Source organism: Pseudochaenichthys georgianus, chromosome 12 (assembly GCF_902827115.2).
Source record: "Pseudochaenichthys georgianus chromosome 12, fPseGeo1.2, whole genome shotgun sequence".
Lineage (NCBI taxonomy): Eukaryota > Metazoa > Chordata > Actinopteri > Perciformes > Channichthyidae > Pseudochaenichthys > Pseudochaenichthys georgianus.
In genome coordinates this window covers 22596203-22613506 of record NC_047514.1, presented here as the reverse complement: position 1 = coordinate 22613506, position 17304 = coordinate 22596203, and the positions used below count along the sequence as shown (strand labels likewise).

Sequence of the window (17304 nt, the reverse complement as noted above, 5' to 3'; positions counted from 1 at the left end):
TTTTAAAACATCAAAGCAGAAGCGGGTAGGCATCCGTCACATCTGACTCCAGATCGGTGCGTAAAGAGGCCGCGTAATCACGGCGCAAACCTCGCGGTATTTAGGCTACCCAGAATCCCTAGGTCTTCCTTTCTGTCTGAACCAACATGGTGGGTGCATAGCTGATTCTTCTGTTGCTGTTCTATCTGTTTGCATCCTTTAATGTATGCGTATTTCAACATCGTATAATGTTACAATGGCTTATATGAAGTATGTCCGTTAGTTTAATGTAAGAATTGTCCGTCGATGTTTTGTTGTTTTCGGGTAAAACTTGGTTAAGTGGAAGCTAGTCTAGTCGGTACGAATATCACCACGACAAAAGCTAACGCTGGTTTGCACGCTTGTTTTTAGGAACAGTTTTGCTGTTATTTAGCATTTTCCAAACACGTTTGAACTAGTAGTACTAACCTTGCTGACTTAAATTAATATTGTGACTAAAGTAATTGCACTGGGACGTGTAACTTTTATCCTGGTGATATACCCGGTAGTGTTGAGATAGCTTAAGGGCCTGAGAAGTGCTTCTGTTTGCTTGAATGGTAACGTTACAGTCAATAGTCATGGGTCAACTCTAGTCCACGGTTTAGTGACTTTGGTGGCTTGTTAGTGATGCAATGTGAGGTTGTCTTTGTGTATTTTGAGTGTCTTGGTTGTTTAAAGTATAGCTCTTCAGTGGTGGCGGCTAAGCTAATAGTATCCACTGCAACTGTATAGCATGCTGACTGTAGACCAGTCAACATGGAGATTTTGATAACTCCATTCAGGGCACTGTATTGGCGACTAACTCCTACATGTAGACTTAACATTATTGACAACTTGCTGGTCTTCAGATTTGGCTTAAACTATGTATAGTGGAGAAAATAGTTGTAAGGAGGATAACCTGCATGCTTAGCCATTGATGCTAAAGCGATGTTATGTTAATCAGAGCTGAAGTTATTGCTCTATATTTAAAGCTGAACAATGCCTAAAGAGTCATAGTAGGATAATGCACTTAAATCATTGTAGATGCAAATCTTGAGGCTTTAATTTTGTGTAGTTTGTATGTTGTACTTTAATGCATCCTAACACTTGTTTTCTTTTTGACAGCCTAAGGGAAAGAAGCCTAAGGGGAAGAAGGTGGCACCTGCCCCTTCAGTGGCCAGGAAACATGAGGCCAAAAAGGTAGTCAACCCCCTCTTCGAGAAGAGGCCAAAGAACTTTGGCATTGGTGAGTAACCCTAGGTTGAGTTTTGTAAGAACTAGGCTACAACTGTGCAGATGATGTAAAGAATATTTGCTATCTTAAGAACATTGAAGACATCTATAATCACCAAGATCGCTGATGCACTTAAGCTTTAGAACGAGAAAAAGTCCTTCGCTTAATTCCAGATACTGATCGATATTGCATTTTTCCCCACAGGCCAGGACATCCAGCCCAAGCGCGATTTGACCCGCTTTGTGAAATGGCCTCGTTACATCCGCCTGCAGAGGCAGCGCTCCATCCTCTACAAGCGTCTGAAGGTTCCCCCTGCAATCAACCAGTTCACCCAGGCTCTGGACCGTCAGACCGGTGAGTTGAGAACGCGTTCAGCGAATAGATGGCTGCTTGGCCCTTAACAGTAAAATGTGTAGCTTTGCAGATGATGTTAACAATATTTGCTATCTGAACGTCTGTGCTGACATTCCCACCAAGATCACTGATGCAGTTACTCTAAGTTATATCCACTTGTGATGCTGAACCAGCTGTGGATGTAGCTGCTGTTTTAAATGTTCTCTAATGTTCCTCCTCAGCCACACAGCTGTTCAAGCTGGCCCACAAGTACAGGCCAGAGACCAAGCAGGAGAAGAAGCAGAGGCTGCTGGCCCGCGCTGAGCAGAAGGCTGCTGGGAAGGGAGACACCCCGACCAAGAGGCCCCCTGTCCTCCGTGCTGGTGAGTAACACAGAGTAAAGGTGTAGATGAAGACACAATCAATTGTAGTATTAGTTGGTTTGGACTTTCCTATGAGGTCTTCTAAAATGTGGCCTTGATGCAATGATGACACAACTTTCTTCAACTGATTACTGATGCTTTTGAGCTTTTTAACCCTGAGCATTGGCCAAAGTAAAACTGAATATAACTGATGGGGAAATAAAGGGTGTTTTCTGGTTGGAAAGTTAAATGTTCCTGTTACTCTACAGGTGTGAACACTGTCACCTCTCTGGTGGAGAGCAAGAAGGCCCAGCTCGTCATCATTGCCCACGATGTGGATCCAATTGAGGTGAGCATTTTTATTTTAACAGTTGAGTCTAGAAAGTGGTCACTAGCTATGATGAATGAATTTCTTCACCTGAATCCTCTATGTGGATCACACTTGAGCTTTTTAACCCTGAGCAGAGACTGCAAGAATGCATGTTGACATTTGTCGTGGACATCAGTTTTTGTCAACTTCAACTTTTATGAATTCTCAAGCATAAAATAAAAGTTTTTCATTTGTTCCTAAAACGTTCCTGTTGCTCCCTGCTTTTCCAGCTCGTCGTCTTCCTTCCCGCTCTGTGCCGTAAGATGGGCGTCCCGTACTGTATCGTGAAGGGCAAGGCTAGACTGGGCAGACTGGTGCACAGAAAGACCTGCACTTCAGTCGCCTTCACACAGACAAACCCGTAAGTGTGCACATGTTGCGTTTAAAATATAAGATTTGCCAGTTTAATCGCACAGCTGACTAAAGCTGCTGCATTATAGTAACGTTACTCAATATGGATGTATCCCTCGCTATTGTTGGAGTAGTTCATAGTTTTTACTACAAAATAGTTTTTGATTGCGGTCCTCTTTACCAGTTTGTTTCCAAAGTAGTCTTAACTCCAAATGTTGATGCATTTTAAGTTCTTACATGTTTATAAAAGAATAATGTAGATGAATGTACCGTATTTCAGGCAACATGATCATTAAATTGGTCATTATTTTTAGTGCTCTAGTTTCAGCTCCGTATTAACTGACTCTGTTCTCTTCCAGTGAGGATAAAGGTGCACTTGCCAAGCTTGTGGAAGCCATCAAGACCAACTACAATGACAGATATGAGGAGGTAAGAATTCAATTTAGTAGACTTTTAAAAGTCTATCCATGAGTCAAATTGCACTTTAGTATAAAGAGCACCTTTTAATCCTTATTCTAACTTGTTTCCCAGATCCGTCGTCACTGGGGAGGTGGCATCATGGGCCCCAAATCCACAGCCCGCATTGCCAAGCTGGAGAAGGCAAAGGCCAAGGAACTGGCCACCAAGCTTGGTTAAACTATTTGGAATAAAAAATGTATGTCCTGAAAGACTGTCTTTTGTTGTTGTTACTAAATATACAGTACTTTGGAATCCAAATGCATCTGTAGATTCATTTACTGCACAGTGATGTGCTGGCTCACCAATAAGATCCTTACAGCATTTATTTTCTCTCAGTAAGGCATGAAAAGATGAAATTGGGACACGTGATGATTTTTACAAAGCGGCAAAGGCAGTAATGACTTGATTGGTTTTTAAATTTATTTAAAGGTGAAGATGAAACTTCATACGATGTTAAGGATTTTTAATTTTAGGACAGGATGCAAACAAATGTGCCTCTTCAAAATTCTAAACGTGTCCAACTTTCTTGACATGGTAAACGATTGTCTATTTTAGTGGGCGAAATGGTGGGGGGCAGTTTCATCATAGCGTTAAATGGTTTTTGCGACTGCACTTGAGGATACGTTCAAAGGTCTTGACATGTTCCGGCTTGACTGGCCTTCATTTCTTAAAGTGATGATGGACGGTCGTTTCTCTTCACTGAGTTGAGTGGGTCTTGCCATAATATGGATTACAACAGCAGTCAAATGGGGCTTTCCACTGAGCACTAACCCTACCTCTGCACAACACTGATGGTCTCAAACACATTAAGAAGGCAAGTCATTCCACAAATGGATTCCTGACAAGGCACACATGCAAACCATTCCAGGTGACGACCTCATGAAGCTGAGAGAAGCCAAGAGTGTGCAAAGCTGTCAAGGCAAACCGGGGCTGCTTTGAAGAATCTAAAATAAAAATCGTATTCTGGATTTTATTTTTTATTTACAGATAATTACATGTGTTATATCATAGTTTTGATGTCTTCAGTATTAATCTACAAAGTAGAAAACAATTAAAATGAACAAAAACCATTGAATGAGAAGGTGTATCCAAACTTCTGACTGGTACTGAATGCACAAGCTCAAACTTTCCAGCTTGAAGCATGTTTGTATTGCAATAGATGATTAATGTACCCTTTTTAAACCCTTAAGCTCACTGGCAAACATGCTGTTGATGCTACAAATTACTGACTGGAAAACAAATGTATATTAGCCTCCGTAAATGAACTACAGATAAAAAAAAAAAGCAAGAGCTGGGGAAATAGTACTATAGACTGTACATGTACAGTGGAGGAAATAAGTATTTGATCCCTTGAAGATTTTGTAAGTTTACCCATTTACAAAGAAATGAACAGTCTGTCATTTTAATGATAGGTTTATATAAACAGTGAGAAAATCCAGAAATTGACATAAAATATAAAAATGTATTTGCATTTAGCTGTGGGAAATAAATATTTGATCCCCTTGCAAAACATGTGTTAGTAGCCTACTTGGTGCAGAAACCCTTGTTGGACAGCACAGAGGTCAGACGCTTCTTGTTGTTGGTCTCCAGGTCTGTGCACATCTCAGGAAGGATTGTGGTCCACTCCTCTCTGAAGTTCCTCTCAAAATCCTTCAGGTTTTGAGGCTGATGCTTGGCATCTCAAAGTTTCAGCTCCCTCCACATTTTCTATGGGATTAAGGTCCGGAGACTGGGTAGGCCCCTCCCTCACCTAAATGTGCTTCTTCTTTAGCCTCTCCTGTGTTGCCTTGGCCGTATGTTCAGGGTCATTGTCCTGCTGGAAGACCCCTCCATGACCCATTTTCAGTGTCCTTGCTGAGAGAAGGAGGCTATCGGCCAATATTGTACGGTACATGGCCCCATACATCCTCTCCTCGATGCAGTGAAGTGGTCCTGTCCCCTTAGCAGAGAAACACCCCCAAAGCATAATGTTTCCACCTCCATGCCTGACGGTAGGGATGGTGTTCTGGGGTTATAGTCAGCATCTCTCTTCCTCCAAACACTGGCTGTCGAGTTGATGCCAAAGATCGCAATTTTGGTCTCATCTGACCACGTCACCTTCTCTCTGACTCATTCAGATGTTCGTTTACAAACTTCAGACGGGCCTTTCATGTTCTTCTTGAGCAGGGGGGCCTTCAGGCGCTGCAGGATTTGATCCATTATGGTGTAGTGTGTAAAACCAATAGTTTTCTTGGTGACTGTGCTCCCAGCTGCCTTGAGATCATTAACAAGTTCCTCCCGTCCCGTGCAGTTCTTGGCTGATCCCTCACCTTTCTCATGATCATCAATACCCCACGGGGCGAGATCTTGTGTGGAGCCCCAGATCGAGGGCGATTGTTGCTCAGTTTCTGTTACTTCCATTTAGAAACACACACACATTCTTCTTCTGAATAATCGCACAAACAGTTGTCTCCTTCTCACCAAGCTGCTTTCTGGTGGTCTTGTAGCCAATCCCAGCCTTGTACAGGTCTACAATCTTATCATTGAGGTCCTTAGACAGCTCTTTAGTCTTGCCCATGGTGGAGAGGTTGGAATCTGATTGATTGGTTCTGTGGACAGGTGTCTTTTATACAGGTAACAAGTTGATATAGGTACTTTTTTAAAAGAAGAAGACTTATGTTACCATCTGTGGGAGCCAGAATTATTGTTGGTTGCAAGGGGATCACATACTTATTTCCCACAGTTAAATACAAATCTATTTTTATCTTTTATATAATGTCAATTTCTGGATTTTCTTTTTGATATTCTTACTCTCACTGTTTGAATAAACCTACCATTAAAGCAAATACTTATTTCCTCCACTGTCATTAGTAACACGTCTATCGCAATGACGTGTGTACACCGATAGGAGGCAGCAATGGACTAAACTGTGCCTAGTCTGCCCTAATTAAAAAGTAGAAGAAGAAGTGGGTATAAATATGACTCAAGCGAAAAAAAGAGGAAAAGCTTGAGGTGAGTTTAAACTGACGGGTCATCTGTGATTTGTAATCTGTGTTCATCCTTGACTCTGTGATTATTTTAACAGTTTAAAATGTATCTATGACTTAAGTGAAGTTTTAACGGTTCATATTGTCGCTATTGGGTTTTTTTCGGTTAAACGTGGTTAAGTTTAAGCTAGTTTTTCCTTCACGAGTAACACCGTGACTCTATCAGAAGCTGAAGCTAACATTTGTAAACTAACTTGATTTAAGAAACGGCTTTTTCACTCAATGAACTGCCAGTATTTAACCTGGTAACTCAACTTTACACAGGCTAAATTAATGTGCACCAGGACTTGTGTCGTGTGGTTTATCGACTACAGTTCCTCTGCACTAAATACTTAAACACGTGTTGTTTTTTTCCATCAGTTTGATTTTGGTATTAAAACGTATTTTCTTTTTCCACAGGCCAGGATATTCAGTCTATATTTCGTTTGACATGCTGTGCGAAATGTCCTCGGTACATCCGCATGCAGGCTCTGGACTGCCAGACCGGTGAGTGGAGATAACCGTTCGGCCTTAAAACAGAGCCTCTCTTAAGGCTGGCATAGTAGGATAAATGCCAAAGCCCATGCATACTTGTACATTTGATAGGTGCAATAATCCATTTGATCTTGTCAGTGCTGAATGTATTGCTCTTAAAGTAGAATAATTGCCTCAAAGGGTCTCATACGTTTGGTATGGTAAGATAACACTTTAAGAATACATTGTGGAGGAAAATGTTAAGGCTTGTGTTAAGAAGTTTGTATTTTGCGCTTTCATGCATCCTACATGTAACACTTGATTAATTTTTGACAGCCTCAGGGTAAGAAGCTGCCACCAAAGAAGTCAACCCCCTCTTCGAGAAGAGGCCAAAGAACTTTGGCATTGGTGAGTAACCCTAGGTTGAGTTTTGTAAGAACTAGGCTACAACTGTGCAGATGATGTAAAGAATATTTGCTATCTTAAGAACATTGAAGACATCTATAATCACCAAGATCGCTGATGCACTTAAGCTTTAGAACGAGAAAAAGTCCTTCGCTTAATTCCAGATACTGATCGATATTGCATTTTTCCCCACAGGCCAGGACATCCAGCCCAAGCGCGATTTGACCCGCTTTGTGAAATGGCCTCGTTACATCCGCCTGCAGAGGCAGCGCTCCATCCTCTACAAGCGTCTGAAGGTTCCCCCTGCAATCAACCAGTTCACCCAGGCTCTGGACCGTCAGACCGGTGAGTTGAGAACGCGTTCAGCGAATAGATGGCTGCTTGGCCCTTAACAGTACAATTTGTAGCTTTGCAGATGATGTTAACAATATTTGCTATCTGAACGTCTGTGCTGACATTCCCACCAAGATCACTGATGCAGTTACTCTAAGTTATATCCACTTGTGATGCTGAACCAGCTGTGGATGTAGCTGCTGTTTTAAATGTTCTCTAATGTTCCTCCTCAGCCACACAGCTGTTCAAGCTGGCCCACAAGTACAGGCCAGAGACCAAGCAGGAGAAGAAGCAGAGGCTGCTGGCCCGCGCTGAGCAGAAGGCTGCTGGGAAGGGAGACACCCCGACCAAGAGGCCCCCTGTCCTCCGTGCTGGTGAGTAACACGGAGTAAAGGTGTAGATGAAGACACAATCAATTATAGTATTGTTGGTTTGGACTTTCCTATGAGGTCTTCTAAAATGTGGCCTTGATGCAATGATGACACAACTTTCTTCAACTGATTACTGATGCTTTTGAGCTTTTTAACCCTGAGCATTGGCCAAAGTAAAACTGAATGTAACTGATGGGGAAATAAAGGGTGTTTTCTGGTTGGAAAGTTAAATGTTCCTGTTACTCTACAGGTGTGAACACTGTCACCTCTCTGGTGGAGAGCAAGAAGGCCCAGCTCGTCATCATTGCCCACGATGTGGATCCAATTGAGGTGAGCATTTTTTATTTTAACAGTTGAGTCTAGAAAGTGGTCACTAGCTATGATGAATGAATTTCTTCACCTGAATCCTCTATGTGGATCACACTTGAGCTTTTTAACCCTGAGCAGAGACCACAAACTGCAAGAATGCATGTTGACATTTGTCGTGGACATCAGTTTTTGTCAACTTCAACTTTTATGAATTCTCAAGCATAAAAGAGTTTTTCATTTGTTCCTAAAACCTTCCTGTTGCTCCCTGCTTTTCCAGCTCGTCGTCTTCCTTCCCGCTCTGTGCCGTAAGATGGGCGTCCCGTACTGTATCGTGCAGACTGGTGCACAGAAAGACCTGCACTTCAGTCGCCTTCACACAGACAGGTAATTTATAAACACACGCAAAAAATGTAAGAAATCTAGACTGCAAACAAATTACAAGTGCCTGTTTTTCCTGGCCAGGGTCCTTGAACACAACACGAGCCTAACGTGTCATCACGTGGTATATGTCGTCTGTGGGGGGAGAGTGCCAGACCGTCCAAAAATGGCAGTACCCATAAGGAGCCGTACACATGCCACCGTTTTTGCGTGGCTGTGTCTTTAGGTGAACGCCCAGTGGCGATCTGTTCATCTGTCACACTGATCATACAGTCAATAACTTTGTTGTTATTAGCATCTGGGTAGCTAGCTATGCTAACGAATATAAGAAGCTTTTTCTACAACCAGTGAGGTAAAGGCACATCTTTATATGATCATTATAGTTATAAAAAACAAGTGAATAAAGTAAACGGGTATAAAATACTATATGACAGTAAAAAAAGTTGTTATTAATAAACAAGAATACAGTTTAAAAGGGGAGGGATTTGTAAAATGTCCATAAATAAATCTGCTTACAGTTCTGTTTCATATGTTGAGATGTTTCTATATATCTCCTAATGTTGCTCTCAAAGTGCACCAGATTGATGCTTTTAACTTCAACATTTAAAAAATATCTTTTCAGACCCCCCTAGAGGAGGTGAGGTCCCCCCCCTTAAATCATGTTCACATGGATAGGAAACTAAATACATTTGCACACATGTTGTGTCCAATATCTTTCTGTTTTGGTGGACATGCCACAACCGTGCACGTGCATGAGTCATGGTGAGATATCTGGATTAAGAAGTTTCTTTTTCTGTGCACAACATGAAAGAAAGGCCAAATGAATGGGCTGTGATTTTAGTATTTTTAAGCAGAGGTCGATAATTTGTACGGCCCTCGGAGGATGTTGGAAACATGTAAATGGCCCTTGAGAGGAAAAAGGTTCCCCACCCCTGGTGTAGATGAAGACACAATCAACTATAGTATTGTTGGTTTGGACTTTCCTATGAGGTCTTCTAAAATGTGGCCTTGATGCAATGATGACACAACTTTCTTCAACTGATTACTGATGCTTTTGAGCTTTTTAACCCTGAGCATTGGCCAAAGTAAAACTGAATGTAACTGATGGGGAAATAAAGGGTGTTTTCTGGTTGGAAAGTTAAATGTTCCTGTTACTCTACAGGTGTGAACACTGTCACCTCTGGTGGAGAGCAAGAAGGCCCAGCTCGTCATGTGGATCCAATTGAGGTAAGCTTGTTTCTTTATTTTTCTGCAGCGGTGGAACAGGTGACCGTGACCACTAGCAATGATTTATGCATATATTGTATGTGGATTTAACTACAGAAAGCCCTGGTAATTATTGGAAGTAAATGTATTTACAGTGACTCGTCTTTATTCTTGAATGGCCTTAATGCAGTGATGTATGAATTTCTTCACCTGATACCTGATGCTTTTGAGCTTTTTAACCCTGAGCATTGGCCAAAGTAGTTTAAATATGTTGAAGAAAAAGGGAAGGTTGTTTGCAAGGAAGAAAATGATTGTATTTCTACACTATTTTGCAGGTGAGAACACGGTCACCTCTGGAGAGCAAGAAGACCCAGCTAGTCATCATTTCTAACCATATGGATCCACTCGAAGTAAGCTGATTGTGACTCATTGCTTTGGTACTAAAACAGTTGAGTCTAGTGGTCACTAGCAATGATGTATGAATTTCTTCACCTGAATCCTCTATGTGGATCAAGCTTTCGAGCTTTTAACCCTGAGCAGAGACTGCAAGCAAACATTATTTTTACACTTTAAGTTGCTACTTTGTTCTTAAAATACTAAAGTGTTCTCCTGTGCCCCTGCTTTGTCAGCTATTCTCTGGTCCATAGACTGGTGCACAAACCCTTACCATCAGTGGCCTTTTACAGAAAAACCTGTGAGTATGCTTTTTCTTTACAAATGTGCATGCCTAAATAGATCTGCACTTCAGTCAACAAATTGGCAAGGAACACTATCCATCATTTTAATCATTTATCCGACTTATTTCCAGATCCGTGGTCACAGATGAGGTGGCATGGAGATCCTCTTCTGTGAAACCGGCTCCACTGTTTGTTTGGGAGGCGCTCTACATGGAGAGGACTTCCCTTAGGATAAAGCTTATGGTTGGGGCTTGTCACAAACATCCTCCTAGATTCTTTGTTATACATTTCCATATTATGTTTTTTGTCATTTGGATTGTTATAATTCTATGCCTGAACATTTTGACGTTAATGTGTGATTTGATGTTAAACTGTTTGCATTATTAAACAATGTATCTAAAGGAAACTTGTCGTCATTTGAATATTACAAATATGTTGGTATCTAAATGCTATTCTACATTTGTAGGTGAATGTTGGAGGAATTCTCTTCAGATTGAGCTGCAGTAAGGACTGTAAATGTATTGCATATCAAATTGTCCTTTCAATAACGTTATACTTGAACCCCTACCTCAAGAAAAGGGATAATAACACTGCTTGAGCATTTTTAAGACATTTAGAATGTGTTGCCACTTCATACACTATTTTCAAATTAGGTTTATTGAGTATGGGGCCACTAGCATTTCCTGATTGTCACTGGATTGGTGAAATTTACAAAAATAAAAATGTCCAGATGTTTTTGGAAGTGTGTAGCATGCCAACATCTCTTCCTGTCGTTTCTTTTATACAGCGGTTGTATTGTCAATTTAACACTGAACCCCTTTAAACACTCAACATGCTGATGTTTCAATGTAATATGGATCTCCTGAAGCAAAACATATTTTCTCTACAGAGAGAAATGAATTCTGTTGAAGTCATGTAATCACATGTTCCTCTGGCGCCACCCTCTGGTCAAACTTCGTCTTTTCCAGCGGTTTTCCTCCCTTGTGATTTATATAGACAATCTGCTTGTGATCCAAGAAATCTTCACATCCTCAGGTGTCTATAATTGTTATTGCATGTGTGCAGAACCCTTCCTTTTCGATTTGCATTCAAACCAGAAGTACTTAATTGATATTATATTACACAACTGAACTGCTTTGTTTCAGGCCAAACAACCTATTGCGGCAGTAATCTTAAACAAAGTGCCGCGAGGGACTAAACTAGAGAAAAAAACACTGTGGACGTGCAAAAACTCAGTCTTTCCAACACAGTATGCGTTTGACCTTTTATTTCCTTTCCAAAAATGCAATATTCCATATACGTACGTATCTCCTTGTATGCGTGCGTGCGGTCAACAAAAATTGTCCTTCTCTAGCTCACTCCCCCATCTATAGCCAGCTGCACAGGTAAAAGCAACCGGATATAAGCACAAACGTCACCACCCCAATGCAATGACACGCCCACCACCTATAGTGACTCAAAAAACATGTATCTTAACAAACACAGAAATGGCTTCATATGTGGCTCCTACACAACCTTTGCTATGATCACAACATATACAGCCTGTCAGAGCCGTTTCCTCACTATACTTGTATGTGTAAACTACATTTCTACATCTATTGATTCTTATAGTATATCTAGATTTGTGTTGATGGAAAATGTAGAGATAATATAGTGAAGTGTGTATCTTTCTCTAATGGTTTTATTTACTTAAAGAAAAAAAACGTGTTCTGTGTTTTACAAATAGTCCAAAGACTCAGTGCTTAGCAGACTTGGCTGCATTTTAGCCACTATATTTTGAGACCAGCGATCAATACACCTTTTTAAAAAGCTTTACAGGAGGAGTCCTGTCCTGAAACAAGAAGACAAAGTGTTCTCTCCTTGCATTATGTAAGAGTTCAGCATATGTTAACTCTTTAAGTGGCTATTGCTTTCGTTGTAATGTTAAAATACTTATGCAGAGGTAAGCATGGATTTTCTGCAGGAACACTGTCTCTGTATGAGAAATGAATGAAAGGTGTTAAGAGTAAAATACAATGAGCAACAATCTGAATTATAAAAAAGCTAAATTGAAACTTATAGGAAATGTCTGAATGTTTTTATTGATTGTTACCTCCGTCTGTTCTCTCCTGCAGGTCTGCATTTCCTTTTGAGTCGTCAAGGTAACCCTGCATGTACTGCACTTTATGTCAGTCTGAAGCTCACACTCACCTTTACTGCACGGGGAACAGCAGGAGCTCAGGTGGTGGAGTGCAGAGAGAATTATACATACTGGTGTGACGACCCCTCCCCCCTTCTGCCTGGCTGTGCTCCCTGCCTTGCTGTCTTCTGGCAGGTACTGGGAGTGTCGTCCTGTTTGTGCCCGCCCATCTAGAGGCGGAGCCACCAGAAGGCATAAAGGTTGCCCAGCTGCAAGGATCAAGCTCTCTGATTCAGATCCTGGCATGCTGCAGCAACCTCAGCCTACAGCCTGTGTTAGGTTTGATGCACCCTCCAACATGCTACAACACCCTTCCACACACTCACACACTGCTCACACTACTGACAGTCTGATTCTTACCACATTATACATCAGAGGTGTTCTTCAACAATCTGTTAAATAAATATATATTTGGCATTAAACTCTGTGTGGCCTCCCTGTTTGTTCCAGCCTTTGGAAGGTTGTAACAAGTGGGGGCTCGTCCGAGATCACTTCCGGTGCTGGATAAAGGACATGGTGACCTATTTCAGTCAGGGAGTGTTCACACAGCTGGTTGGTTGACTCTGAGTTTTGTAGGGGAAAATAGGTCAGGTTGATCTTACTGTCTAAGTAACTGGTCTTACTCACAGTTGTGTTTCTGTCCAAGGCAAGCTATGTTTTCCGGTATTGCTGTTTTGTGTTAAAGGCTGTCAAATGTTTGGAACCCTTATTCCTGTTAGGTATAAGCAATGAGAGACACAAGCTGTCTCCATTGAACCTTTTTTTGTTTTTGTTTGTTATTTTTGTGTAGTAAGTGGCTAGAGCATTTGCTCGGGTGCACTCCATGACTGCCTAGGTGATTTTCAATTGCTGAGAATTAACCGGGTCACTGGGCTTTTGTGCTTAAAATCCTACCACAATTCTACACGAAGACTAGGGGTGAGTGAGTCAGTAAGCATTTGGTAAGGCAGTTAGCCAGAGGAGTGGGGTCTCCATATGTAAAACTGTCTTTCACTATCAGTACTGCTGGAAAAGCCTTGCCTTGGTCGGTAAACAGTTAAATGGCTTCTATTGAAGATTTTGTTGAGTCCCCAAATGAGGATGTGTTGGGTACTTATAAAAAAGATCAGCTTTTGAGAGTGGCTGACCATTACGGTCTTGAACTTCCCAAAAAGTTGAATAAAGAGGAGTTGTTGGTAGAAATAAAGGCACAGTTAGTGGAAAAAAGTATTTTGTCTGTCTTTCTGGGGCCTACCTCCAAACAGTCAATTGAGTCAGGTAATGTTTCAGGTGTGGCTCCAGTCCTGTCTGGACTTGGGGTTGGACTGTCATTTAAAGAACAGAAGGAGCTTCTCATGCTACACTTGGAACGTGATGTGGAGATAGAAAAGTTGAGACAAAATGCCCGTCTTCAGGAAGCAGAGATCGCTCAAGTTCAGGTTAGACAAAAACTAGACTTGGAGCGCTACAGATTGGAGCTGATGAGTGAAGGTAAGCTTCCAGCTGAGACCAGGAGAGCTGCAGAGACTGCAAATCAAGCATTTGATATTGCTGTTAATTTGAGGATAGTTCCGAGGTTCAACGAAAAGGACCCAGACATTTTCTTTGTGTTATTTGAGCGTCTAGCTGAGGCACGAGACTGGTCTGATGTTGAGCGCACCCTTCTGCTGCAGTGTGTCTTCACTGGAAAGGCCCAGGAGGCTTTCGCTGCCATGACTGCTGAAGACAGTAGCAATTACCAGTTGGTGAAAGCTGCTGTACTTCAGGCATTTGAGTTAGTACCTGAAGCATATCGACAGCGTTTTAGGTTACTCAGAAAAGAGAAGCAGTCACATATGGAGTTTGCTCGTGATTTAACCACTAGTTTCAACCGTTGGTGTGTTTCCTCACAGGTAAAAACTCTGGAAGATCTGCAGGAGCTTATCTTGCTTGAGCAATTCAAAGGTACCTTGCCTGACCGTGTTGTTACCTACATTAATGAGCAGAAAGTAAACTTAGTTTCAGAGGCAGCCAAGCTGGCAGATGAGTTTACTCTGACCCATAAGGTGTTTTTTGGCGACAGCCGTAGTCGTGGAGATGCGGGATACAAAGAGAGTAGTGCGGGGGCTCACTTCAGTAAAGGTGTTTCAGAAGGAAAAGATAAGTTTCCAGCTAGGATTGACCATGGGAATCGGGGTAAGTTTGACCCCAATCGTGTCTGTAATTACTGTTTTAATAAAGGACACTGGAGAAACGATTGTCCTGAGTGGAAGAGAAAGTCCAGGCCTGGGCCTGTGTCGGCAAAAGCGTCTGGGGCTGTAGCATCGTTACGTGCAGTAGAAAGGGAAAATGTCATTGTGGCTGTGCGGAAACACACTCAGTCCTCCTTATCTGAATCGGTAATTCAGGCTCTTGTCAGTGAACATGAGGAGATAGACCCTGGTTATAAAGCTTTTGTGTCTGATGGGTTTGTTTCACTGGTCGGGAGTAAAGAGAAGGTACCGGTAAAGATATTAAGGGACTCAGGGGCGTTGGACTCGTTTATTGTTGGTTCTGTGTTACCTTTCTCTCCTAAAACAGACACCGGTTCCAGTGTTGAGGTCCGGGGGATGGGATTAACCGTCTTCTCTGCTCCACAGCATAAACTAACATTAGTCTCCAGTCTGCTGCAAGGGGAAGTGGTCATGGGAGTGCGTCCTTCTCTGCCTATGGGGGGCATACAGATCATCTTGGGAAATGACCTGGCTGGTGATCGGGTATGGCCTGAGTCTCCAATCTCCCAGGTAGAAGGTGCCAAGTTCCCCAAAACCACTTCTGTGATGCCTGCCAGCGGCGCAGTAACACGTGCTGCCAGCCGTATTGTTTGTGACCTTACAAAAGATAAGAAAAAACAATCTGTATTTCCTGTGCCTACCTTTCCTTTGCCTTTGTCTTGTAGCGACCTTGGGAAAGAGCAAAAGAACGATCCCACCCTGCAGGCTCTGTACAGCCAAGTTCTACCGGATGAGGAGTTCAGAAGTGCAGCCCGTGGTTATTTTCTCCAGGACGGTTTGTTGGTGAGAAAGTGGGTTCCCCAGGGAGATTGTTTTATGGGTGAGGAAGTTGTGCAAGTTGTGTTACCCAGTAAGTTAAGACTCACTGTGCTTCAGACTGCTCATGATGGCATTGCAGGTCATCTCGGTGTGAAGAAAACATATAATCGGGTTGGCCGTTATTTTTACTGGCCACTTCTGAAGAAAGACATTGCTGCTTTCATTAAAACTTGCAACACTTGTCAGTTGACTGGCAAACCAAATCAGGTCATTAAACCTGCGCCTCTGTATCCAATTCCAGTTGTTGGTAATCCATTTGAGCATCTGATTGTAGATTGTGTTGGACCATTACCACGCTCCAAAGCAGGGAACAACTTTTTGCTTACAGTCATGTGTCAGGCTACACGTTATCCTGCTGCCTATCCCCTTAGGAATATCACCACCAGGTCAGTTGTAAAAGCGCTGACACAATTTATAACTATTTTTGGTCTCCCGAAGATCATCCAGTCAGATCAGGGGACTAACTTCACTTCAAAGTTGTTTGCCGAGGTGTTACAGCAGTTGAATATCAAACATTCACAGTCAAGTGCCTATCATCCTCAGAGCCAGGGAGCACTTGAGAGGTTCCACCAATCCTTGAAGTCTCTCCTCCGTTCATATTGTACGGAGTTGGAAGGTGACTGGGAAGAAGGGTTACCCTGGTTGATGCTGGCGGCAAGGGAGGTTTCACAGGGGAGTTTGGGTTTTAGCCCTAATGACCTGGTTTTTGGTCACAATGTAAGGGGCCCGTTGGCCACCCTACACGAGGATTGGCAAGCCAAGAAGGCCCCGTCAAGTTTGATAGACTATGTCCATGGTTTCAAACACCGCTTGTATCGGGCTAATCAAATGGCAAGAGAAAAGCTACAGTCTGCTCAAACTAAAATGAAAAGCCTCTATGATCGACGTGCAGAACTTTGTGAGTTGAGTCCTGGGGATCAGGTTTTAGCACTGCTGCCTGTAGTTGGCTCCCCCGTTTCAGGCCAAGTTCTCTGGCCCTTATACAGTGTCCAAGAAGTTGTCAGACCTCAACTATTTGATAGCGACCCCTGACCGGAAGAAGTCGGTGCAGTTTTGCCATATAAACTTGCTAAAACCGTATTTTTCCCGTAAACCTGTGCCAGATGTGGTTTGTTCTGTTTCCTCAGATGCTGCAGTGGTGACAGTGGGTCACCCGTCACCATCTCTGGATGTGGGGGCAGGGGTTAAGGTTGAAGAGGAGTATTCCCCAGATGATGGTCTGTTGAGAGGACGGCTTAAGAATTCGGAGTCACTGGCTAATCTGGGTGGAATGCTGGGTCATTTAACCGAACCGCGGCGCACAGAGTTGGTCGATCTAGTTAAAAACTACCCCTGCCTGTTTGGAGACACTCCATCTCGCACCCACCTTATAGAACACGACATTGAGGTGGGTGATGCTAAACCGGTACGACAGCGTTTTTACCGCATGTCTCCGGACAAACGAGAGCATTTAGAGGCAGAAGTTAAGTATATGCTGGAGAATAACATTGCTGAGCCGTGTGCTTCTAGTTGGTCTTCTCCTTGTTTGCTGGTTACGAAACCAGATGGTACATTTAGACCATGTACTGATCTCCGCAAGGTGAATTTAGTGACCAAACCTGACTCGTTTCCACTCCCTCGCATGGAGGACTGTGTGGACCAGGTCGGTTCTGCTAAGTTTGTCAGTAAATTTGACCTGCTAAAGGGTTACTGGCAGGTCCCGTTAACGGCAAGAGCTAGGGAGATCGCCTCATTTATCACGTCCAGTGGGTTGTACTCATACACCGTAATGCCATTTGGGTTACGAAATGCCCCAGCCACGTTTCAACGCC

General features: G+C 42.6%; 1 protein-coding gene, 7 non-coding genes and 5 pseudogenes across 8 annotated transcripts; all 13 read left to right on the top strand.

The window, feature by feature from the left end:
• Positions 1 to 1119: 1119 nt before the first annotated feature.
• Positions 1120 to 3315, top strand: LOC117456599 (large ribosomal subunit protein eL8; the record flags this gene model as incomplete). The annotated part of the gene is made up of 7 exons (XM_034096523.2): positions 1120 to 1243; positions 1436 to 1585; positions 1807 to 1947; positions 2196 to 2275; positions 2527 to 2657; positions 3007 to 3076; positions 3179 to 3315. Coding segments are annotated over 7 exons (801 nt in total), but the record flags the coding sequence as incomplete, so codon positions are not given.
• On the top strand, positions 1289 to 1362 carry LOC117456701 (small nucleolar RNA SNORD24). The gene has a single exon (XR_004553273.1). It is a non-coding gene; the product is annotated as a small nucleolar RNA SNORD24 (small nucleolar RNA).
• LOC117456703 (small nucleolar RNA SNORD24) lies at positions 1651 to 1720 on the top strand. The gene has a single exon (XR_004553275.1). It is a non-coding gene; the product is annotated as a small nucleolar RNA SNORD24 (small nucleolar RNA).
• LOC117456699 (small nucleolar RNA SNORD36) lies at positions 2045 to 2111 on the top strand (annotated as a pseudogene).
• LOC117456706 (small nucleolar RNA SNORD36) lies at positions 2319 to 2392 on the top strand. The gene has a single exon (XR_004553277.1). It is a non-coding gene; the product is annotated as a small nucleolar RNA SNORD36 (small nucleolar RNA).
• Positions 3316 to 6593: 3278 nt separating the features above from the next.
• Positions 6594 to 10576, top strand: LOC117456598 (large ribosomal subunit protein eL8-like; annotated as a pseudogene).
• Positions 7039 to 7112, top strand: LOC117456700 (small nucleolar RNA SNORD24). The gene has a single exon (XR_004553272.1). It is a non-coding gene; the product is annotated as a small nucleolar RNA SNORD24 (small nucleolar RNA).
• Positions 7401 to 7470, top strand: LOC117456702 (small nucleolar RNA SNORD24). The gene has a single exon (XR_004553274.1). It is a non-coding gene; the product is annotated as a small nucleolar RNA SNORD24 (small nucleolar RNA).
• Positions 7794 to 7860, top strand: LOC117456698 (small nucleolar RNA SNORD36; annotated as a pseudogene).
• Positions 8069 to 8142, top strand: LOC117456705 (small nucleolar RNA SNORD36). The gene has a single exon (XR_004553276.1). It is a non-coding gene; the product is annotated as a small nucleolar RNA SNORD36 (small nucleolar RNA).
• On the top strand, positions 9393 to 9459 carry LOC117456697 (small nucleolar RNA SNORD36; annotated as a pseudogene).
• Positions 9772 to 9837, top strand: LOC117456708 (small nucleolar RNA SNORD36; annotated as a pseudogene).
• On the top strand, positions 10054 to 10128 carry LOC117456707 (small nucleolar RNA SNORD36). Its single transcript, XR_004553278.1, has one exon. It is a non-coding gene; the product is annotated as a small nucleolar RNA SNORD36 (small nucleolar RNA).
• Positions 10577 to 17304: the final 6728 nt, after the last annotated feature.